We start from the raw sequence: 24,793 nt of genomic DNA, 5'->3' as shown, positions 1-24,793 counted from the left end.
GCCCGTTCCTATTTCAGCATGACAATACCCCCGTTCTCAAAGCGAGGCCAATACAGAAATGGTTTGTCCAGATCGGTGTGGAAGAACTTGACTGGCCTGCACAGAGCCCTGACCTCAACCCCATCGAACACCTTTGGGATGAATTGGAACGCCGACTGCAAGCCAGGCCTAATGGCCCAACATCAGTGCCCAGCCGATCTCACTAATGCTCTTGTGGCTGAATGGAAGCAAGTCCCTGCAGCAATGTTCCAACATCTAGTGGAAAGCCTTCCCAGAAGAGTGGAGGCTGTTATAGCAGCAAAGGGGGACCAACTCCATATTAATGCCCATGATTTTGGAATGAGATGTTCGACAAGCATGGGTCCACATATTTTTGGTCTTGTAGTGTAATTAATTACTAACTACCAATATATTAACAATACAAACGCTATCCTATGCTGTATGTCACAGTAGAAGACCATTCAAATATCAGTCGTTGATCTTGTAATCTGCAGACATAAATTCATGGGTATCATTGACAAATAGATCAACAGTATGATACATCAGATCAATGTTTTTATGTAAGAAAATAATAACATTTACATTTAAAAAAGCATAGAAATACCATTATATAAACTTCTGCACTATGTACAGATATAAAAATGTTTGTGTCACAACATTAAAACAGTCCCTGATCTTGTAGTCAGCTGCCAGTGCACCAGAGTAGCACAGTCAAGTTGTTGATAGATTATATTCTCAGTGATGTCACCTTGCCTGAGACCTGACCAAGATGATTAAACACAATGTTCCTGATAATTCTTCCATGTACAGATATATAAAAATATTCCTCCTTTATATTGGGAGACTATAAAGAATATAGTCCCTGATCTTGTAGTCTGCAGCCAGTGCACCAGAGTAACACAGGTAGGTTGTCTGGTAGACATTAGCCTCACAGTGATGTCACCTTGCCTGAGACCTGGGGCTCATTCAAGACCGTTAAACTTTCACAATGTTGCAGATAGCCTTTCTTGTTAGATAAGACATCCTTAACTTTTCATGTGGTGTGAAAATGTTTGATGTCCTTTGTAAACATTACATGATCTGCATTTGAAAAACTCGTAATGTTTCACACTATGGCACAGAACCCCCGAAGTTAACTGTGACCCCCTTCCTCTCCCCTCCTTGGGAATGTAATACATTGTTCACTCATGTTGTGTTGAGGCTGCACATTCAGACATTAATTTGTCAACTTCTCCTTTAACTCAATAGCCAGTTTGTTCTGGCCCATCTTCCTCAGGATCTCCAGTGTGATCTTCACAGTGCCGTCGTCAAGGTATCGCTGCACCATCATATCCACTGTGGCCTGTCTGGTAGCGTTCTCCAACTGGCTCTTTGGGATTGAAGGAAAATCCTCCACTCCCTGACTCAGGTGCCACTGGAATGTCTCCAGCTGTTCTGAAACCAGCTCTGCCAGAGTGCCCAGCAGCAGATAAGAAACATTTGTTGTTGTCCCTAGATACAGAAACATAAAACAATGAGAACTATAACATGTGACATCATAATAACTAAAATAAACAGTCCTGACGGATCTGAATTCTCCTTGTATGTTTAAGTAGGTAAACAAGTTCCCTGTTGTGTGTGATGATGCCATCTTGCTGAGTCTACCTTTAATAATTGCAATTGAAGACATTCAACATGTTTATGGTTTTGAAGATTGTGAGATATTTACCTGCTGTAGCGCCACCATGTGGTGTAACTGTAGATACAAAATATCTCTATAATAACTTGTTAAAGGTCGCGAACAGTCATTCTGAGTCAGTAAAATAGCCTTTTGAGTAACCATTTCATGCGGATGAATTACCTGACGCATGAAAAAAGTCACGATAAACAGGAAATGCTGGTACACTTTTATAAATGCCGACAGACAATTAGTTCATTTGACATGGTGGGATCTTTTTGTATCGGTAAAATGTATTATGCTAGAAATGGGAGTGGAAAACGCCTTTATACGCAAATATTTATATAATAAACAACATATCGAAGTAAATTTGGAGTCACGCGATATGTTGTGTGGTCCTCCCATTAAGACTTGGGAAAGCATGCAGTTCAGGCTTCAGATGAAATAAGTTATGATAAACTTCACAGGGTGGTGAATATGCAAGGTGATGAGCTTTATGCTCCTTTCCAATTAATATCGAGGGTCTTATTCTGGTGACATTTTGAACTATGCTTTGCTGCCGTTTGACTAATACAAATAATATCGCTCTTATCCATAATAATCTCATAATGTAGGTAGCCGACCTGCACTGTATCTAGCTGTTGGCTAGAGCGCACGTGCCAAGACCAGAGTGGGCACATTTGTTATAACGTAACAGTTTTTGTGACAAAACCATCAGTAGAGTTGAAAATGCGTTGGAAACCCATTTAACTTCTATTTTTCATTCAGTACATGGGAATTTATTTTTATGTGCACAACGCCAAGTTATTTATATGTGCAGTACGTCACCACGCACAGCATTTTATCCGCAATAGAGCTCGCTAGCTTGTAGTCCTAAAACCCGGAAATGAGTTACCTCTGGTTCGTTCAGCCATCCCTATGGAAAGAATACAGTATAAATGTCCAAAATAAGTCCGAGGTTAACACAGCCTTAGGAGATCTTATACGTTTTGTTTTATGAGATAATATCAGTCAGTCAACAGGACCTTTATGAATTATTAAGCCTTTATGCTTTGTTTTTTATTACTACATAAACGTTAAAAGAATTCACAAAAAGTTTAGCTGATAAAGATTATCTCATAGAACAAAACGTATAAGCTCTCCTAAGCCTGTGTTTACCACAGACCTTACTTTCGGCAATTATCGAAAAACCTTACAAAAACGCCATTCATTTTCCCATAGGCCTTTCCCAAGGAACCATGGCGGAGTTAGTGCCTACAAAAAGACGCCATCACTATTGCTCTCTATAAATCAGTTTGATGGAAACACATCTCTGGTGGGAAAATGTGCATACTGTTTTGTGCAGATTTTAGAATATTCACATGAAAATCTGTCGCAAACTGGATGGTAACCTAGCTACAGACTAAAACATCACCAACAATATTTTTCCCCGATAAAAAGTTTATCTCATGTGAAACTACCAGGAAGTCTGAAAAGACAGACTGAGTGGGCGGGGAGCTAATAGGCTGGGGAGCTCACCTTGACTGACAGTTCTTTGAAACCGCCTATGTCAAGCAACATGGACGCAGTGATGCAATGAGATTATCTGAAGATAATTTGCTGATACACAAAGCAACTCATATCATGGTTTCACAAATTATTTGTTTATCCTGTTTGGTTACAGCGTCAATATAGAAATAATGGTTGCTATATAATTTAGCTAGCTAGACCAAATTGAATTTTCAGCACCGTTTATCAAGCTAGCTAGCTAGATCATCTTGGAAAATGTTTGTTGAAACTTTACTGGTTGTGGTCTGGGTATGGACTACAAGGTGTCGAAAAGCGTTCCACAGGGATGCTGGCCCATGTTGACTCCAATGCTTCCCACAGTTGTGTCAAGTTGGCTGGATGTCCTTTGGGTGGTGGACCATTCTTGATACACACAGGAAACTGTTGAGCGTGAAAAACCCAGCAGCGTTGCAGTTCTTGACACAAACCGGTGCGCCTGGCACCTACTAATATATCTCGTTCAAAGGCATTTAAATCTCTTGTCTTGCCCATTCACCCTCTGAATGGCACACATACATAATCCATGTCTCAATTGTCTCAAGCCTTAAAAATCCTTCTTTAATCTGTCTCCTCCCCTTCATCTACACTGACTGAAGTGGATTTAACAAGTGACATCAATAAGGGATCATAGCTTTCACCTGGATTCACCTGGTCAGTCTATGTCAGGGAAGAGCAGGTGTTCATAATGTTTTGTACACTCAGTCAGACAATGTTCATATATCATGACTATCAATGATGTCAAGAAGTTTGTATGAATCTCATGTTTGGCATGTCTCTTGATGTAATGACATGACAATTGTGTCTGAGTTTTGGGCTAACCTTCCCCCACTTTTGTTCCATGCTGATGAAAGACCTAGCTAGCCAGTAACTAGCTAACACCAAACACAGATGAAAGCGGAAAGTATATTTGCCTTAGAAAATATAATTACAGGTTTCCCCTATTCATCGAACACGCTGCTATGTAAACCACACCCCTCTGCGAATACGCCTTCTGCGATGTTGGTTACAAGGCGGTACTTATTTTAATTAGGTAAGAAAATAATGTCACAATAATCCTTTAATATTCCCAGCTCCTGAATCCAAGTGGTTGACATGGGGGAGAGGATGAGTAACTTTATGATAACTTTATCAATGCAGAAGCAACAGTCATTTTTCATACTTTGGTCATCCTACTTTGATCTGATTTAATCCGAATATCATCACATTTCATGAAAAACATGATTTTGACTGTGCAGGACCTTTAACAAAATAAGTGACAGACCATAAAGAATATAGTCGTTTAAGTTTATGGTGCAGTTTATGAGGTTAAACCGCAGGTCACATCAAATGGCGCACACACAATCTATTTTACAACACAAAACCATTAGGAGAATATTAGTTGTTCACAATTGAATTGTGAATTGATGAGACTAAGACAAGTATAAGGTTTGATGAGACCAGTTACCTGTAGACTTCACTTCTGTTGGTGAGGCTGTGGATTAAAAGAGAAGGTGATGTACTACATTTATATGGTGAAATACTCAATTGTATCATAATTAGATTAAATCAACAACAGCACTACTACCATACTATTATGATGATTGCTACTAATGTAAAATGTAAATGTAAAATGCTACTATTACTACTAGTTCGATAGTAACTCCTACTCTCTCTGAATTTCAGTTACCTGGTAGTGAAACAAGGCGGTTCCATACACGTTCATTTTCAGGACCGTCATGTTCTTTCAGAAGAAGATTCACTTCTTCAACAACAGTTTTTAAACGCAACTGAAATGTTGGCGTGTAGTTTGTATAGGAATCATAATCCACAAACTCTGCTTCCTGAAAAAAAAGCATAAGTATCAAGTCAAACAGAATTGTACGTGATTTCTATTTCTTATCAAGGTAGCATCACAAAAGTAATTTACATGTGTTAACAGATTTCCCCTCTCTCTCTAGCTCATGTCATATATATATTAGCCTACCTTTGGATCTATGTGATGTTCATCTGTAAGATCGGTGGAGAGGGTGTATTCTTGGTCCGGGGTTAGTCTACAGTTAGGATTTATTTCAATGTAGATTTCTCTGTCTCCATTCCTTCTCCTCCTTGTCTCACACACCTTGACAGGATTGAAAATGGATTGGAACACACTGTCATGGTGAGGTAGCTGTGGCGTGTGATTTGGACGGAGTCAGGCGCAGGAGGGTAAATCACAGAATAAAGGTTTATTCTGTATATATGTCGATACAAGGTACAAGGCGCTCCACCGAGCTCATATAACCTCCACAATAAACAATCACACACAAAGACAAGGGGGCAGAGGAAACACTTATACAGGTACTGATGAGGGGAATTGAAACCAGGTGTGTGTAATAAACAAGACAAAACAAATGGAATGATGAGATGAGGAGTGGCAGTGGCTAGAAGGCCGGTGACGACGAACGCCGAAGCCTGCCCGAACAAGGAGAGGAGGCAGCTTCGGAGGAAGTCGTGACAGTAGCCCTGCCTGAAACATGGAAGCCCAAATGTCGCCCTCGGACCTTGAGGGTATCGTCTTGATGTAATGGTTAAGATGTTGGGTTGACGAGCGAGAGACCCCCCTGGTTTGGATTCACCATTTAGTGTTACATTATACACCCAAAAATAACGTGCTGTGGCAAAAGGTGAGTTCAACAGTACGAGTCAACCTTCTTCTACGCCATCAAAAGGAGCAGAACATTTGACATCCTAATTAGGATCTGGCAAAAAAAACTTGAATCAGTTATAAAACCCAGTGCCAATTACGGTTGTGAGGTCTGGGGTCCATTCACCAACCAAGAATTCACAAAATGGGACAAACACCAAATTGAGACTGAATGCAGAATTCTGCAAAAATATCCTCTGTGTACAACGTAAAACACTAAATAATTCATGCAGAGCAGAATTAGGACGATAACCGCTAATTATCAAAAACCAGAAAAGAGACGTTAAATTCTACAACCACCCATAGGAAGCGATTCCCAAACCTTCCATAACAAAGCCATCACCTACAGGGAGATGAACCTGGAGAAGAGTCCCCTAAGCAAGCTGTTCACAAACAGATGCCACAGAGGTCCAGGAAAGCAACACAATTAGACCCAACCAAATCATGAAAAAAAAAAAAAAAGATAATTACTTGACACATTGGAAAGAACTAAACAACAAAGCAAACTTGAATGCTATTTGGCCCCAAACAGAGAGTACACAGTGGCAGAATACCTAAACACTGTGACTGACCCAAAATTAAGGAAAGCTTTGACTATGTACAGACTCAGTGAGCATAGCCTTGATATTGAGAAAGGCCGCCATAGGCAGACCTGGCTCTCAAGAGAAGACAGGCTATGTGCACACTGCCCACAAAATGAGGTGGAAACTGAGCTGCACTTCCTAACCTCCTGCCAAATGTATGACCATATTAGAGACACATATTTCCCTCAGATTACACAGACCCACAAAGAAAACAAATCCAATTTTGATCAACTCCCTTATCTACTGGGTGAAATACCACAGTGTGCCATCACAGCAGCAATATTTGTGTCCTGTTGCCACAAGAAAAGGGCAACCAGTGAAGAACAAACACCATTGTAAATACAACCTATATTTATGTTGATTCATTTTCCCTTTTATACTTTAACTATTTGCACATCATTACAACACTGTATATAGACATAATATGACATTTGAAATGTAATTTTTATTTTGGAACATTTGTGAGTGTAATGTTTACTGTTAATTTCTGATTGTTTATTTCACTTTTGTTAATCTATTTCACTTGTTTTGGCAATGTAAACATGTTTCCCATGCCAATAAAGCCCATTAAATTTAAATTGAATTAAGAGAGAGAGAATTAAAGAGAGAAAATGACAGAGAAAGAAAGGGGGGGGGCAAGCCCCAACCTTTTGGCTGGGACAGAGAATGAGAGAGAAAGAGACAGACAGAGACTGTGAGAGAGAGTGAAAGAGATATTTGCTAAAAATAGAGGTCCCTTTCGTACTTCAACTGTTTGCATATCGTTACAACACTGTACATAGCCAGTAACATGACATTTGAAGTATCTCTATTATTTTGAAACTTTTGTGAGCGTAATGTTTACTGTTAATTTCTGATTGCTAAAGCAAGCTAAATAAACAATGTAAACATGTTTCCATGCCAATAAAGCCCTTTAAGAGAGAGACCACAAATATAAATGTAATCTAGACACTGTGAATGTAGTAGAGTAAACTCACAATGCAATTCATACATGTTGTCATGTTATAATCAGACAGGTCAATTCATACATGTTGTCATGTTATAATCAGACAGGTCAATTCATACATGTTGTCATGTTATAATCAGACAGGTCAATTCATACATGTTGTCATGTTATAATCAGACAGGTCAATTCATACATGGTGTCATGTTATAATCAGACAGGTCAATTCATACATGTTGTCATGTTATAATCAGACAGGTCAATTCATACATGTTGTCATATTATCATCAGACAGGTCAATTCATACATGTTGTCATGTTATAATCAGACAGGTCAATTCATACATGGTGTCATGTTATAATCAGACAGGTCAATTCATACATGGTGTCATGTTATAATCAGACAGGTCAATTCATACATGTTGTCATATAAATTTTCAAACAGGTCAATTGTAGAATTGAATGGTGACATTTTTACTCCTAAACTTATTTAGGTATGCCATAACAAATGGGGTGAACACTTACACTGAGTGTACAAAATATTTAGAACATGTGGTGTCCAAGTCAACGTTGCTAATTATGCCGTGATGATAAGAAGTCCGCTTACACTGTTCTTTGATTATAAAGATTTATTGTATCAAAGTTCACAGTATTAATTTACAGATATCTGCAGTTATATCTGGAGAGAAACGGCCAATCTGTTGATCCCATATGTTGTCTCTCTCTCAGTCCTTTGTTTAAGACAGGGTATTTATATCCTATGTGACATAGTATGGCGTGATTTTAATACACCAATCCCTGGCTTTTCACATATCTTCCCATTTCCTCTTTTCCAGGAATTTAGTAATGCTTTCCAGATGTTTCCGAAAGCAGAGCCAAGTTTCCTCTAACACACTTTTGCAAACGTCAGCACAATCATAGACCCTAAGACACTACATATTTCCCCCCTTCGAGACTAATTAAGTCTCGAAAACAAAAATAATAGGATTATGACAAATAACAATTTTTGTTCTTGAGTAACTTTAGCAATAAATCAAAATTTATGGAGAGTAAACACATGTTTATATGGACACATTTTTGTATGTAGTGTAAATACATTGTTATGGAGTGTAAATAAATTGTTATGGAGTGTAAGAGCGAAAAACCTGTCTGGCAGCTTTCATTCCAAATATCCATCAGTCAATCAAGGCAGGAAAATTCTCTCACGGCCCCTCTGCCCTAGGCGACCACCTAAGTACTCCAGATCAATGTATAAATCTTTATCAATGCATTTTAAGCTATGATGCAATTGAATACACATGAAAACCCCAGCAAACAAAATACAATCAAAAATGTCCACATTCAGGCTGGTCGACACATCGGACCCTCCTGTGGATTCTCTCTGTCCCTGCCTAGACCCAATATCCCTAAACTTCAACGAAATAAACAAAAACATCTGAGGTCCCCACATGTACCCAACAACAGAAAACATAATTCTTCAAAAAATTTATACAGAAAGAATATAACACTGGAATGTAGTCCACTACACTTCATCTCCTCCACAGTGTCGACTTTCAATGCATCGTTGATGATGGAATCGGAACATTTCTGTCACGGTTCAGACAGACGACCAGAGGACCACAATTGCGTCACACCAGAAAGTTTATTAAACTTAAGGGAAGAGGGAAGTAGGGAGTGAATGAAGGCTCCAGGGGTAACAGGGGTCCCGTCCAATGCGCTGGGTCTGTGCCCCCCCCAGTGGCAGCGATGCGTCCTATGAAGCCGGTGGTGGGTGGTCCAGAAGTCCTGGGGGGGGGAGACACAGACACAACAGGGCGGAATGAAACCAGGCAGCAGTACAGTTCAAGGGAAATCCAAAATACGTAGTAGCAAGGCAGAAGGCTGGTCAGAGTTACCGGGATTGAAGAGTAGTCAGGAGTCGTAATGGCAGAAGCAGGTCTGGATCTCCTGAGGCAGAAGAGTATCCAAAAAAACAGGCAGGTCCGGGGTCACAAAACCAGGGTGAGCCAGAAGCGCGAGCAAACAGGTTCCGGGTGTGAGCTTTGCAGACGATCTGACACCGGAGAGCTGAAAGACAGGGCCTTAAATACTGGGAGAGGTAGTGGGTAATGCAGCGCAGCTGGCAGAGTAATTAGAGCAGAGCAGAGCAGGGACAGGTGGAGCTAGTTAGGCTGAGTAGAGAGAGTGGTGAGCAGAGTGGAAGAAAATTAAGGTGGTAACCCGGTGGAGTGAGAGGCCCATGACAGAACCCCCCCCCCAAGGGACGGCCCCAGAAGTCCCAAGAGCAACACCACGCCGGGCGGGAGGAGGGGAGCCGGAGGAGGGCTAGAACTCCTCCGAACGGTCCGAGTGAACGTCCTCATCCTCGGAGGAAGCCGGAGGGCCGTGGTCGGGAGATGGGACAGGTCCCGAGACAGGATCAGGCACAGGACAGGAAGCCGAGCGGGCCGGACGGTTAGGGACCCCTCTGGGGCGGCCCCTACGGATTGCAGGTTGATCAGGATGCCGTTGGTGGAAAGCGGTGATGAGAGTCCTATCCACAATCCGACTAGCTGGCACCCAGGTCCTCTCCTCAGGTCCATAGCCCTCCCAGTCAATGAGGTACTGGAGACCCCTACCCCTCCGTCTGGACCGAAGCAGGCGGCGGACGGTGTAAACCAGACCACCATCGACGAGCCGTGGAGGAGGAGGACCAGGCGCAGCAGGGACCAGCGGACTCTCATGGATGGGCTTAATCTTAGACACATGGAAAGTGGGGTGCACCCTCAGGGAATTAGGCAGTTGGAGCCGGACAGCAGTTGGGCTAATCACTCTTATGATAGGGAATGGGCCAATGAACCGAGGTGCCAGCTTCTGCGACTCCACCCTGAGTGGCAGGTTCTTCGATGACAACCACACCCTTTGACCAACATGGTAGGTGGGAGCAGGAATTCTCCGACGGTTGGCCCCGGTAGTGTAGCTGGCAACGGACCTGAGGAGTGTGGCTCGGGCTTGTGACCAGGTGCGGCGACATCGACGGGCAAAAGCAAGTGCAGATGGGCAAGTAACCTCCTCTTCCTGGCTGGCAAATAGAGGAGGCTGGTATCCATAAACACATTGGAAAGGGGACATACCGATGGCAGAGCAGGTCAGAGAATTGTGTGCGTACTCCACCCATGTCAATTGCTGCGACCAGGAGTGGGGGTTGCGTGAAGTCATGCATCGCAGTGCCTTCTCGAGCTCCTGATTAGCCCGCTCTGACTGCCCATTGGATTGGGGATGGAATCCGGAAGTCAGACTGACTGTGGCTCCCAGCAGGTGACAGAACTCCTTCCAAAAAGCGGAGGAGAATTGTGGACCACGGTCAGAAACTACATCCTTTGGCAGTCCGTGGATCCGGAAGACGTGTTCCAGGACCACCTGGGCGGTCTCCTTGGCGGTTGGGAGCTTGGGGAGGGGAATGAAGTGTGCCATCTTGCTGAAACGGTCAACGATGGTGAGAATGACGGTCATGCCACTTGAAGGGGGCAGCCCCGTGACAAAGTCAAGGGCGATGTGAGACCAGGGACGTCTGGGCACAGGCAGGGGCTGCAGCAATCCGGCTGGGGGCTGGCAGGACGACTTGTGTTGGTTGCAGATGGGGCAGGCTTGGACGAATTCCCGTACATCCTTCCTCAGAGAGGGCCACCAGAACCTCTGGGCGAGCAGGTTGTAAGTGCGGGTGGAGCCAGGGTGACAAGCTAGGCGGGAGTCATGTCCCCACTGAACGACCTGGGACCTCAGGTCTTCGGGGACAAAAAGGCGGTCAGCTGGGCAAGTGCTGGGACCTGGCTGGTTACGGAGAGCCTCCAGCACCTGTTCCTCAACAGCCCAGGTCAGAGCTGCAACGATGCAGGGACTTGGCAGAATCGACACAGGGTCCTTGGAGGGGGTGTCATCCTTCTGGAATTGACGGGAGAGGGCGTCTGGCTTGGTGTTGCGTGATCCAGGCCGGTATGACAGAGTGAAATTAAACCTGGTGAAGAACAGGGCCCAGCGGGACTGCCTGGAGTTCAACCGTTTGGCCGTGCGGATGTACTCCAAGTTCTTATGATCGGTCCAAACGAGAAATGGAATGGTGGACCCCTCCAGCCAGTGACGCCACTCCTCCAAGGCAAGCTTCACAGCCAGCAGCTCACGGTTCCCTATGTCGTAATTGCACTCAGAGGGGGACAACCGACGTGAGAAAAAGGCACAGGGATGGAGCTTCCTATCCTCCGCAGCCCACTGAGAAATCACAGCACCAACTCCCACATCCGAGGCGTCCACCTCCACAATGAATTGCCGGTCCACATCAGGCATCTGGAGGATGGGAGCGGAGGTGAACCTCACCTTGAGGGTACTGAAGGCTTTGTCGGCTGCTGGGGTCCAGGTGAAGGGTTGCTTGGTGCTGGTTAGAGCAGTGAGAGGGGCAGCAACGGTACTGTAGTTCCGGATAAACTTCCTATAGAAGTTAGCAAACCCCAGAAACTGTTGCAGCTTCTTTCTGTTCTCCGGAACAGGCCATGAAGTGACTGCTGATACTTTGGCAGGATCCATTTGGATACTTCCCTCTGCCACTATGTACCCCAGGAAGGCCACTGTCTTGACGTGAAACTCACATTTCTCTGCCTTGGCGTAGAGGGAATTCTCCAGAAGACGATGAAGGACTTGCTGGACATGGCGGGTGTGTTCAGACAGGTTTCTGGAGTAGATTAAGATGTCATCCAGGTAAACGAAGACAAACTTGTTTAACATGTCCCGCAGTACATCATTCACTAGAGCCTGGAACACAGCAGGAGCATTGGTGAGGCCAAAAGGCATAACCAGATACTCGTAGTGGCCTGTTGGTGTATTGAATGCGGTTTTCCATTCATCTCCCTCCCGGATCCGCACTAGGTGGTAAGCGTTTCTGAGATCCAACTTGGTAAAAACAGTGGCTCCCTGGAGCAACTCAAAAGCAGAGGTGAGCAGAGGCAGAGGGTAACGGTTTTTCACTGTGATGTCGTTGAGTCCCCTGTAGTCGATGCAGGGGCGAAGAGATCCGTCCTTCTTCCCCACAAAGAAGAAGCCAGCACCAGCAGGAGATGAAGATGAACGGATTAATCCTGCGGACAGAGAGCCATTGATGTAGTCCTCCATGGACTTTCTTTCAGGAGCAGACAACGAATAAAGACGACCCTTTGGAGGAGCTGTTCCAGGGAGGAGGTCGATGGCACAGTCGTACGGACGGTGAGGGGGCAGAGATGTGGCTCTTGCTTTGTTAAACACCTCTCTGAGACCATGGTAGCATTCTGGGACATTGGAGAGGTCAGGAGCGGAGTTAGTAGGTACTGGCCGAGGGGGTAGTGCGGCAGCAAGCAGGCAGGTTCGGTGGCAGTCCTCTCCCCACTCCCTGATCACCCCGGTCACCCAGTCGAGCTGAGGGTTGTGCCGGCGGAGCCATGGGTAACCCAGGATGAGGGGTTGGCCTGGAGAGGGGAGCAGGTGAAACTGGATAGTTTCTTGATGGTTTCCGGACAGACCCATCGAGACCGGGGCCGTGACATGAGTGACCGATCCGAGTAAGTGTCCGTCCAGTGCCCGGGCAGGAATAGGAGGTGTCAAACGGAGGTTCTCCAGTCCCAGTTGGCGTGCCAGCTTGATGTCCATTATGTTGGCTTCGGCGCCAGAATCCACCAGAGCAGCCAGGGTGTGAGTTGAGTCAGAGAGGCGGAGGTGAACTTGCAGCAGGGGTTTGCGGTCGGAGGACTGGATGGTCATTGAACTCAACCGGACTCCCCCTATGCCCGGTGAGCTTCGGCCCTTTAAAGGGCAGGTTACCACACGATGTCCCTCACCTCCACAATAGAGGCAGAGGTTTGAGGTGAAGCGGCGCTGGCGCTCTGCAGGAGTGAGGGAGGCTCGCCCAATCTCCATAGGCTCAGACTGATCAAGCTGACCTGGGTGAGTGGCAGTAGATGACAGGAACCCAGTCGGATCTCTCCGAATGCCGGTAGTAGGTGGACCTTGGCGCCCCCTCTCACGACGACGGGTCTGTATCCTTCTGTCGATCCTGACAGTCAGTGCGATGGCTTCATCAAGAGTGGAAGGCAGTTCATGGGAGACCAACTCGTCCTTGATATAGTCAGCCAAACTATGGAAGAACGCGTCCACCAACGATGGTGTGTTCCAAGAACTTCGTCTAGCCAGGGTTCGGAAGTCGATGGAATGGTCTGCGACTGTACGTCTGCCTTGTCGAATACTGAACAGTTCACGAGACGCCTCTGCGGTGGGTGAATCCAGGTCAAACACCTTCAGCATCTCCTCAGCAAACAGGTCGAAGGTTGCACATGCGGGGGTTTGACGTTCGAACTCTGCTGTTCCCCAGAGTCGAGCTCGGCCCGTCAGGTGAGTGATGGCATACCCAACTTTAGCCCCCTCCGTGGCGAAGGTCCTTGGCTGCAAGGAGAACTGAAGTCGGCAGCTAGTCAGGAATGGCCGGACCTGGGTTGAATCGCCGTTGAACCGCTCAGGGTTTCCAATCTTGGGTTCCGGAGCAGCGGCTGCAATGACCGGGGCAGGTAACTCGGGGGCTGGGCTGGTGGGCAGACTGGCTGGGGGAAGGTTGGTGAGGAGTTGAATGATCATGGCGAGTTGTTGTTGCTGCTGCTGGAACTGCTGCTCATGCTCATCGGTTTCCATGTCGGGGAAAGTGTGCGCTGAGTCCATAATGGTCAGATCGTACTGTCACGGTTCAGACAGACGACCAGAGGACCACAATTGCGTCACACCAGAAAGTTTATTAAACTTAAGGGAAGAGGGAAGTAGGGAGTGAATGAAGGCTCCAGGGGTAACAGGGGTCCCGTCCAATGCGCTGGGTCTGTGCCCCCCCCAGTGGCAGCGATGCGTCCTATGAAGCCGGTGGTGGGTGGTCCAGAAGTCCTGGGGGGGGGAGACACAGACACAACAGGGCGGAATGAAACCAGGCAGCAGTACAGTTCAAGGGAAATCCAAAATACGTAGTAGCAAGGCAGAAGGCTGGTCAGAGTTACCGGGATTGAAGAGTAGTCAGGAGTCGTAATGGCAGAAGCAGGTCTGGATCTCCTGAGGCAGAAGAGTATCCAAAAAAACAGGCAGGTCCGGGGTCACAAAACCAGGGTGAGCCAGAAGCGCGAGCAAACAGGTTCCGGGTGTGAGCTTTGCAGACGATCTGACACCGGAGAGCTGAAAGACAGGGCCTTAAATACTGGGAGAGGTAGTGGGTAATGCAGCGCAGCTGGCAGAGTAATTAGAGCAGAGCAGAGCAGGGACAGGTGGAGCTAGTTAGGCTGAGTAGAGAGAGTGGTGAGCAGAGTGGAAGAAAATTAAGGTGGTAACCCGGTGGAGTGAGAGGCCCATGACAATTTCCACACCTTCCTTGTTCCACTTCCTCCAGTCCATTCATATTGTCCATGTTTGAGTATTTGAGTCCCTCTACATATTCCCCCATATACTTCTGGAAGAAAAGAAAAGACCAAACAGTATCTTTTGCAAAACAACACATTCAAATTAAAACATCAATATCAACTAAAAATATAAGAATTCCAAAAATGATATGAATTCCATTTCCCCCCTTTGATTCATAAGAAAAGACTAAATATCACAATAATATAATTATCCCACAATCAGATATTCCAAATTTCCTAGAGTTATTTCAACCCTAGTTTTCATAACATTTTAGTCTGACTTTTTCAAATTTTTCTTTTTCTCTAATTTTACTTTTTTTCAAAAACCATTTCACTGATTTATTCACAAAACTCTTTCCCATTTTCTGAGTATATTAAGTCAGGAAATTCCCACCTGCTTATGACTTCTTTACACAACAACTTTGCAACCGACTGAGCATATTTTAGCTTAGTTGGACATCTTATGCACCTCTTGGTATATGAATGTAACCAATAATAACAGTCAAACATTATTTTTCAGACAGATTATGCACCTACCTATGACATAGTCAACCTATTCAAGAAAATATGATTCCAAAAACCATACTCCTTTTTGATCTTTCTCCTAAACTCCCCTTTTGCAACATAAGCTAACCCATAGCTTCCTAAATCATCATGGTTTCTCCAAAACAATAATTGATTGCTACTCTAAGGATTTTTTTTTTTCTTCATTGTCTTCAAAACACTTGCTTTCGAAAGTCCTTCAATTTCTGGTTCAATCCCTTGGATTGCTTCATCTTTCAATGGATACTGATTCTTCCAAGGAGGTCTGGCTCCTCGTCGAAGTTCAACTTTCACCTCAATTGGGCTGATTTCACAAATCCAATATCAGTACTACTTTGATATCACAAACATTCTTGAACTTTTTGCAACATCTTCTCTTTAATAGGGTCTGAATCCATCTTCACACTGCAAATAGATTCATCTGTCATCCATACAGCTTGTGGCTCTCCTTGTCCTTGAGCCAAAATCATCATTTTCAGAAATCGCTGATCTTCACTCCTCCAAATCCTTCTCCTAATTTGTTGATTTGACATAGTGAGATGTGTAACCTCTTCAGGCTGAACACAGATAAAAGCCTTTCTGCTATCCATCATCACTTCCCATAGTCCATTGTTTATTTTCACTTCAATTGTTGGATCTTTTTCCCTAACTGGTGCTACCAGCTGAAACTCCCCTTTCGGATCTTCTGGGCACCTCTAGAATCCTTGCTCCTTTCCCCTAAAGGGTTCACCTGTCCTCCAGATGATCTTCACTTGCTCCTGTATCTTCCTCTGAAATTCTTTCTTTCCAGAAACTATCTATGGATATGAAACAACTTGTACCACTAGTTGTGGCTGGTACAGTTGCATTTTACCTTGTTCAGTTGAAGCTGTAGCCGTGACTGTTGATTTGGTTTACACTGATTCTGCATAACCAAAGCTTTTCTTCTCCTTCTTCTTCTCCACCAGTTGTATTTGATTGAGTTTTCTGAGAGTTTATTGGTCCTGTTCTTTCTGGTTGTGTTCCTTTTTCCTGTACAGATCCACTTGATGGGCTATATGATCTGTATAGACACCTTTTGTCATGCTCCCAAGTCCAACCACCTCTGCCAGTTTGCTCCTTACTGGTGAGGGCAGTCCCATCTGTAGTTTAGCTCTCAAGATTGACTGCTCAATTTGACTCACATCTGGATCATTTCCGGTAATATTTCTCCACACTTGATGAACTCTTGACACGTAGGCTCTCGGATTTTCTTGTTGTCCTAGTGGATCAATCAGAATGTTATCAGGATGCACATTTGTTGGAAATGTATCTTTCAATGCTCTCTCTCCACAGCCGATTTCTACTTGCAGCCAACAATTCAGGGTCGTTCACTGCAGTCCCCACATATCTATGAAGTCCAGCTCTCTGAAAAATTTCTTCCATACCTGGAATCCCAAGGAGATTAGCCAAAAGTCTCTTAATGTCTCCTATGGCAGACTGTGTTCCCACCGTAATGTCTTCCAACTTTGAAATCCAAGGATATGCTCCATCTTGAAGAGTAGGCAGCTTCTCAAGTATATCTGACATATCGGTATTCTGCAAAGGCTTATATTCTAGGTTTTGTCCTCGAATGATCACTGGCATCATCTTCTTACTTGTGCTCCCTTGTCTTGGCCTCAATGTATACTTCTTCTCCAATTCTTGGGATCCTTTTTTCAGCAGTTTTTTCTTCTGTATCTTCAGCTTCTTGAGTTGTTCTTCCAGCTCTCTTACTTCTTCTAAATTATTGGCCTTATCCAGGTATGATACGCATCGGTCTATATCTCTTTCAATTTCTTCTGTGCTAGTCATTGTAGGATAAAATCCTCTTGAATATGAAGCACCTTTAATCTCCAAATCTTCATCGTTGTCTCCATCTTCATTTTCATCAGAACTCGAATCACTTGTATTCTTCTTCTTCCAACTTCCATCACCCCTTCTTTCCGCTCTGGCCAACCTCTGTCTGATGACAGGGTCATATCCACCCATGATCTCTTCTGAATCACTCTGATCATCATCATCATCATCATCATCATCATCATCATCATCATCATCAAGTTCCATCCTCCTGAACCTCACTCTACCCTTAGTTTCCAGACATCTCGTTTTCTTCCTACTTTTGGAGTTTGGATTCATCTTTATGGTCGTTTCTGCTTGTCCTCTCTCTATTATTCGTTCATCTTCATCTCTGATGCAATAATCACCCTCCTGAATGATCACTGGAAGCTGAGGATAGACGTCCTTAAACTTGACTTTTTCTCATAAGGTGGGGGTGTTTTTGCTGAATCCATATGTGAGAAAGGTGTATTGACTTCTGCCATTAGTTTTTCTGTCACCTTCACCTCTTTTGCCATTTTCTCTGTACCTCTGTCTCTCTTATCTTTTGTATCTTTTATCAGTTTTTGTCCTTCATTTTCAAACAGCTTAAGAACACCCAGCTCTCTTTGTCTCTTTTCTTTACGTTGTTGTCCTTTTTTCCCCTTCTTTTGATCTGCCTTATACGTGGATACAAGCACTTGCATTATCTTGATGACGTCTGGGTTAAGAGTCCCTTCCACTGGCCATGGTTGTTCAATGTCAGGCCAACGTTTATTCCATTTTTCAGATAACCTTGCAATACCATTAACTAGAGGATTACTATTCTGTACTACATCAAGAGGAGTAATTGCTTTTGTAGTTTTGATGTCCTTTTTCCCCATTGTAACGACTCTGTTATCTGTTTCCCTCTTTTTTTTAAATTTTTATTAAAAATAATTAATGAATCAATCAATTAATCAATTAATTAATTAATCAATATATCAATTTATTTTATGAATTTTATTTTACCAAATTATTGATTAGTGCCAATCTTACCACATCCGATCAGGAAAAGTAAAGGAAAGTAGTCAACTTCAGAGCAATCCAAAAAGAAAGACCTCTAATCCAGCAACACTACAGCACTCACAAACCAATTGCTTAATAATCACCCAATTATCTTAATTTTACAGAATAATGTCAATGCTGGATTTCCAACACAACTCTAATCAAAACAAGTCATTCACAAAAACTCTAATGTGCAATTATCAATTACATCAATTCATCAGTCTGTTGCCAAGTTCCTGCGAAATGGTCACAGCATGAAATATTCTATGTATACACAATGTATGTATTATATCCTGTAAGGGAAAGTAGGTTTTGTGGATAAGAACAGTACTGGCCTTTAATTGGACTTGATTGTTGTCGCTTGATGTACTGGTCAGCACCTCCTCTCTCTCTCTCTCTCTCTCTGTCTCCTCCTTCTCGTCTCTCATATGACAGAAGAACAAAGGAACAGACAACAATTTAGTATTTTATGCATACTTATATTCACATTCACGCTAAGAAATAAGCAAACAGCTTAACTCAGGAATATTATAAATAGCTCAATAACATTTTATTTTATTTATTTATTTTATTATTATTATTTTTAATCCATCAATATATCTCTCATTCACCAACTCAACCGATATCAACCAAACAGTTTCACAGTCAAGCAACAGTTAATTCAACAAGCAGAACATTCCACTTGTGTGCAAGTCTCCCTCCCTCTTGGTCTGCTCTAAGACTGCATCTCCCAGCAGTTCAGTGGAGGCAGGAGAGTGGCACATCTGTTCTACGTAACTCTAAACTCATAAAATCCCACGCGTGCGCAGTTCAGTCACCAATGCGATTTCAGAGTGAACAGAACTCTCCTAAACAGCTCTCTCCCAGCTAAACAACAGAGTAGACAAACCAGCTGTCGCTCCGTTCTCTCCCCCTTTTGACAAACAATAACACTTAACAGAGCTCACAAACGAACACGGAACACAGAACATAGAACACAAATCCTACTTCGAAGTTTCTTATCTTCACTTAACCTAATCTGCAGATTTATAGTTATGTTGTTATCAATTACAAAACATCTCTATACACTCTTAAAAAAGTCCTCCCTGTAGGCTCATGATTAGTTAGTAAACGTTCTCTTTTTATAGAGACTCATAAGATTTTTTAACTTAATGTCCTTCCAGGGGGCTCATACATAGTTAACAATTATTAACGTTCTCACAAACGGAGACTCATAAGATTTTTTAACCTTAACTTCCTTCTAGGGGGCTTATATTTCCTTATGAAAACAAAAATCCCTGTTCTCAACCAAAACGTACATATATATGTATATATCTCTAACATAGATCTTATCCTAACATGAGTCGACACACAGCTGGCACACATCAGATGTACAGACATGCAGTGGCTCTTTCTGTCTCACACACACACACGCAGGCTCCGTTCCTCTCATACACACATGAAAAGAATGCATCCGTTCATACAAAGCATGCTACCGCCGTTCCTATTTTCCTTTATATTCCTTAGCTAAATTTCTGCTACCTCAGGTTGTAGACATTCAATGAGAGGATTACTTCAGACAAATACTTCGTCAAATAGATTCTGAGAGGTAACATACAATTGAATATATCTTCTACAATCTGCAGTTCCCAGAACTGACTTGAGAGTTAATCTAATAACTATCAAGATTCATGGCCCATCATATTGATCGCCTTGTTTCAAGGGCTTCCTTAAATTAACGGCGTCCTAAAAGTATACTTTTTCCTTATTCCTGGCCTTATACCTTCATGCTTTTCCTGGACACTCCTTTTACTTTTATTCAAGCCAAATATCGGTGTGCCCTATCGGTGTGCCCTATAGACACTCCCCCCTTTTTGCGTTGTTCCCAACGCAAACGAATTTAGAAAATTTAGAACGGAATTCTCATCACACAGCAAATACCAGCAAAGCGCACACACAAGTACTTTGACGGTACATCTGAACGCACACACCCTGGACTCACAAAACGATAAGAAGTCCGCTTACACTGTTCTTTGATTATAAAGATTTATTGTATCAAAGTTCACAGTATTAATTTACAGATATCTGCAGTTATATCTGGAGAGAAACGGCCAATCTGTTGATCCCATATGTTGTCTCTCTCTCAGTCCTTTGTTTAAGACAGGGTATTTATATCCTATGTGACATAGTATGGCGTGATTTTAATACACCAATCCCTGGCTTTTCACATATCTTCCCATTTCCTCTTTTCCAGGAATTTAGTAATGCTTTCCAGATGTTTCCGAAAGCAGAGCCAAGTTTCCTCTAACACACTTTTGCAAACGTCAGCACAATCATAGACCCTAAGACACTACAAACATCTTCCTAATATTGAGTTGCACCTGGATTCACCTGGTCAGTCTGTATCATTGAAAGAACAGGTGTTCTTAATGTTTTGTACACTCAGTGTATATAACAGACATTTTTGATATTTTGAAAAAATTAAAAAACATTTATACAATTTTGTTTTTACTTTGACATTATGGAGTATTTTGCGTAGATCCGTGACCCCCCCCCCAAAAAAAATCACTACATCAATTTCTATTCCACTTTGTAACGCAACAAAATCCCTGTTAGATGTTGTCTCACACCTGAGACCTGACCAAGATGATTAAACATTCACCATGTTCCAGATATAAATTATATGTGTATATAAAAATATATAATCTACTATACAAAATATATATAATATATTACAAATATATTGGAAGACTATTAAAAACATCAGAGTCCCTGATCTTGTAGTCTGCAGCCAGTGTACCAGAGTAACACAGGTAGGTTGTCTGGTAGACAGTAGCCTCACAGTGATGTCACCTTGCCTGAGACCTGGGGCTCATTCAAGACCGTTAAACTTTCACAATGTTGCAGATAGCCTATCTTGTTAGATAAGACATCCTTAACTTTTCATGTGGTGTGAAAATGTTTGATGTCCTTTGTAAACATTACATGACCTGCATTTGAAAAACTCGTAATGTTTCACACTATGGCACAGAACCCCCGAAGTTAACTGTGACCCCCTTCCTCTCCCCTCCTTGGGAATGTAATACATTGTTCACTCATGTGGCAACAGTTTGGGGAAGGCCCGTTCCTATTTCAGCATGACAATACCCCCGTGCTCAAAGCGAGGCCCATACAGAAATGGTTTGTCCAGATCGGTGTGGAAGAACTTGACTGGCCTGCACAGAGCCCTGACCTCAACCCCATCGAACACCTTTGGGATGAATTGGAACGCCGACTGCAAGCCAGGCCTAATGGCCCAACATCAGTGCCCAGCCGATCTCACTAATGCTCTTGTGGCTGAATGGAAGCAAGACCCTGCAGCAATGTTCCAACATCTAGTGGAAAGCCTTCCCAGAAGAGTGGAGGCTGTTATAGCAGCAAAGGGGACCAACTCCATATTAATGCCCATGATTTTGGAATGAGATGTTCGACAAGCATGGGTCCACATATTTTTGGTCTTGTAGTGTAATTAATTACTAACTACCAATATATTAACAATACAAACGCTATCCTATGCTGTATGTCACAGTAGAAGACCACTCAGTCGTTGATATTGTAATCTGCAGACATAAATTCATGGGTATCATTGACAAATAGATCAACAGTATGATACATCAGATCAATGTTTTTATGTAAGAAAATAATTATATTTACATTTAAAAAAGCATAGAAATACCATTATATAAACTTCTGCACTATGTACAGATATAAAAATGTTTGTGTCACAACATTAAAACAGTCCCTGATCTTGTAGTCAGCTGCCAGTGCACCAGAGTAGCACAGTCAAGTTGTTGATAGATTATATTCTCAGTGATGTCACCTTGCCTGAGACCTGACCAAGATTATTAAACATTCACAATGTTCCTGATAATTCTTCAATGTACAGATATATAAAAATATGATTTTTTTTATATTGGGAGACTATAAAGAATAGAGTCCCTGATCTTGTAGTCTGCAGCCAGTGTAACAGAGTAACACAGGTAGGTTGTCTGGTAGACAGTAGCCTCACAGTGATGTCACCTTGCCTGAGACCTGGGGCTTGTATAGTAAACTACAGACTGATGGGAGTGCTGGTGAGAATGGGGTCCAATCACGTTACACACCAACCACCTCTGGTCAGGATGGCTCCTCCTCAAAGTACTGCTCTCTGTCGCTGATAAATGTTTTGATATCTTCTAAAGGTTGTGAGGTGGTATCCATGGCACCTGTCTCAGACTGTCTGCTCTTCCAGGTCTTCGACCAGGTAGGGATCTACTTCCTTCAGGACCTGGTAGAAGTGTTCCTGGGCGCGAGCCCCCTTCCTCACCACCATGTCCAGCAGGGCTTGGTTCTGTAGGGTCTTGCTGGATTTGCTGACCACCTCCTCCCTCTCCTCATCAATCAGAACACCACGATCCTGGAGACGATGGAATAAGGGCTGCAAGAGTCCCAGGCGAGTCTCTAGAGCCATCCTGTGATTTCTGATGAAGCCTCTACCAGGGAGGGTAGAGGGGTTGGCAGGAGGGGCTGCTGGGGAAACAGCTGACACTGGGAGGGGGAAATTATGTATTAAAATCCTATCTAGGATGATAAGATACTGTTTAAGATACATTTTCTTTAGTTTGTTATTGAGAGGTTTATAATGGTGATGAATCTCGTTTGTTATTGAGAGGTTTATAATAGTGATGAATCTGTAGTTTGTTATTGAGAGGTTTCTAATGGTGATTAATCATTATAACCAACCATAATCATATGATACAATATATATTTTAATTCAGGGCTCGTCTGTAAAAGAGACCTTGGTCTCAGTATGACTCCCTGATAAAATAAAGGTACAAAAGTAAAATAATCATTTCATAGTTCAATAACAACAATTCAAAAACTACTACTACTACTACTACTACTACTACTACTACTACTACTAATACTACTACTGCTACTACTACTAATACTACTACTACTACTACTAATACTACTACTACGTCTTACCTGGAAGCCAGACAAGTCTGTCCCAGACAGACACTACACCACCATTTTCTTTCAGAAGAAGATTAACTTGTTCAACAACAGTTTGTATGAACAACTGAAATGTTGGGATGTAGTTTTCATAGGATTCAAAATCCACAAATTCTGCATCCTGGTAGAAAGATAGTGTTAGTCTATCAAATGATATAATAATTAAATATATAAAGGTAACATCATAAGATCATTTGCATGTGCAAACAATGATTATTCTCTCTCTAACTCAGATATCACCTTTGGTTTTATTAGATATTCATCTGTAAGATCTGTGGAGAGGTTGTATTCTTGATTCGGAGTTAGTTGGCAGTGAGAATTTGTTTCAATATAGATGTTTCTGTCTTCATTCCTTCTTATCCACTCCTCCTGCACCTTGTTTTCATAAAAGCACATTTTGTTAGTATGTTTCAATCAGAAAACATTGTACAAGCAATAACATTAACAAAACATGAATTTGTGGTTTAATGTCCTGTGCATTTACCACAATGTGTGCTTAATTGAATTCAGCCAAAGTAGAGTTTGACATTTCAGATATTCTTACCTCCCTGATCACAACATTTCTGGGAAGCAACAGCACATTCAGGATGGATCTCTTTTTAGGAACAACTGGGGGTTTGTAGAACAACAAGACAAGTGCTCTTATAGGAACGGTGGGTGAGTCTTCATCCTTGACGTCACCATAAGCAGAGAATCCACTGATCTTTATTATGACGTGCGTTTCTGTTATCTTATGTGGACGGATAAACTCCATGTTTTCATCAGTCACATGGGCTACAGACAGGAAGTCACATGGTAAACCACCTGGTAAAGAAATATAACATTTAGAGATTTCTCTGACCAACAAGACAAACATAACAATGCTGAGACTATAGCAGAAAATAAAATGCATAATAATGAGTAAATAAATAAGCAAATAATGAGAATATGTTCTTTCAGAAAACATGAAAAGTGAAATTAATTCTTCACAATATTATTACTCACTATTGTAGATCTCACAGTGTGGGAGGTGTAGTTGACAGACAGACCCCTTAAGGCATGTCAACTTGAACAGGGGTCCTGCAGGTCTCTTGCCACTCTGGGCTAGAAGCCTCCTGTCCCAGGGGACTGTCCTATAGAGCACCTCTCCCTCTCCCTCCATCCTAAACACCAGGCCTGTTATACTGCACTGGAACAGACCTGAACGGAGGCACTGGAACCTGTAGAACAAACAATGAAGGATTTCATTTTAATGAGATTTCCTGGATTTAAGGTATTGTCCTTCTTTTATAGAAACTACCAATAAGAAACATTAAATATATTAAGTTACTGGTATTCTCTCCTGTTGTCCTGATCGTGGATTTCAGGTGTAAATTCATCTGGAGAACTCTAAAATGTAGAAACAATAGATACTGTAATTCAACCAATAGTGTGAAGAATAGTTTTTAAATTAAAATGTTCTCTCTTTCAGTCTTTCTCTCTTCATGATGAGGGTCTTACCATGTGATGGTGTTCCAGGAAGAGAGGAGAATCTAAGAGAACCAAATATAGATCAATCATCATGTTTTTCTATACAACT

The 24,793-nt window shown here is 42.7% G+C and overlaps 1 protein-coding gene and 1 long non-coding RNA gene across 2 annotated transcripts; both read right to left on the bottom strand.

Moving 5' to 3' along the window:
- Positions 1-807: 807 nt before the first annotated feature.
- On the bottom strand, positions 808-5,460 carry LOC311121002 (uncharacterized protein; the record flags this gene model as incomplete). Its single annotated transcript, XM_084195549.1, has 6 exons — positions 808-1,491; positions 1,709-1,735; positions 4,650-4,676; positions 4,872-5,025; positions 5,169-5,351; positions 5,440-5,460. The coding sequence occupies 6 exons, from the start codon at positions 5,458-5,460 to the stop codon at positions 1,217-1,219; spliced, it is 687 nt and encodes a 228-aa protein (XP_084051675.1). The 3' UTR covers positions 808-1,216.
- Positions 5,461-22,220: 16,760 nt separating this feature from the next.
- LOC311121003 lies at positions 22,221-23,827 on the bottom strand. The gene is made up of 4 exons (XR_014612219.1): positions 23,780-23,827; positions 23,476-23,610; positions 23,209-23,356; positions 22,221-22,767 (listed from the first exon to the last, which is right to left on the bottom strand). It is a non-coding gene; the product is annotated as an uncharacterized lncRNA (long non-coding RNA).
- Positions 23,828-24,793: the final 966 nt, after the last annotated feature.

This window comes from Coregonus lavaretus (assembly GCF_964263955.1).
Source record: "Coregonus lavaretus genome assembly, contig: HAP1_SCAFFOLD_410, whole genome shotgun sequence".
In the NCBI taxonomy this organism is placed as follows: Eukaryota; Metazoa; Chordata; class Actinopteri; order Salmoniformes; family Salmonidae; genus Coregonus; species Coregonus lavaretus.
The sequence above is the reverse complement of the archived record's forward strand: the minus strand, read 5'-3'. Positions and strand labels throughout refer to the sequence as shown.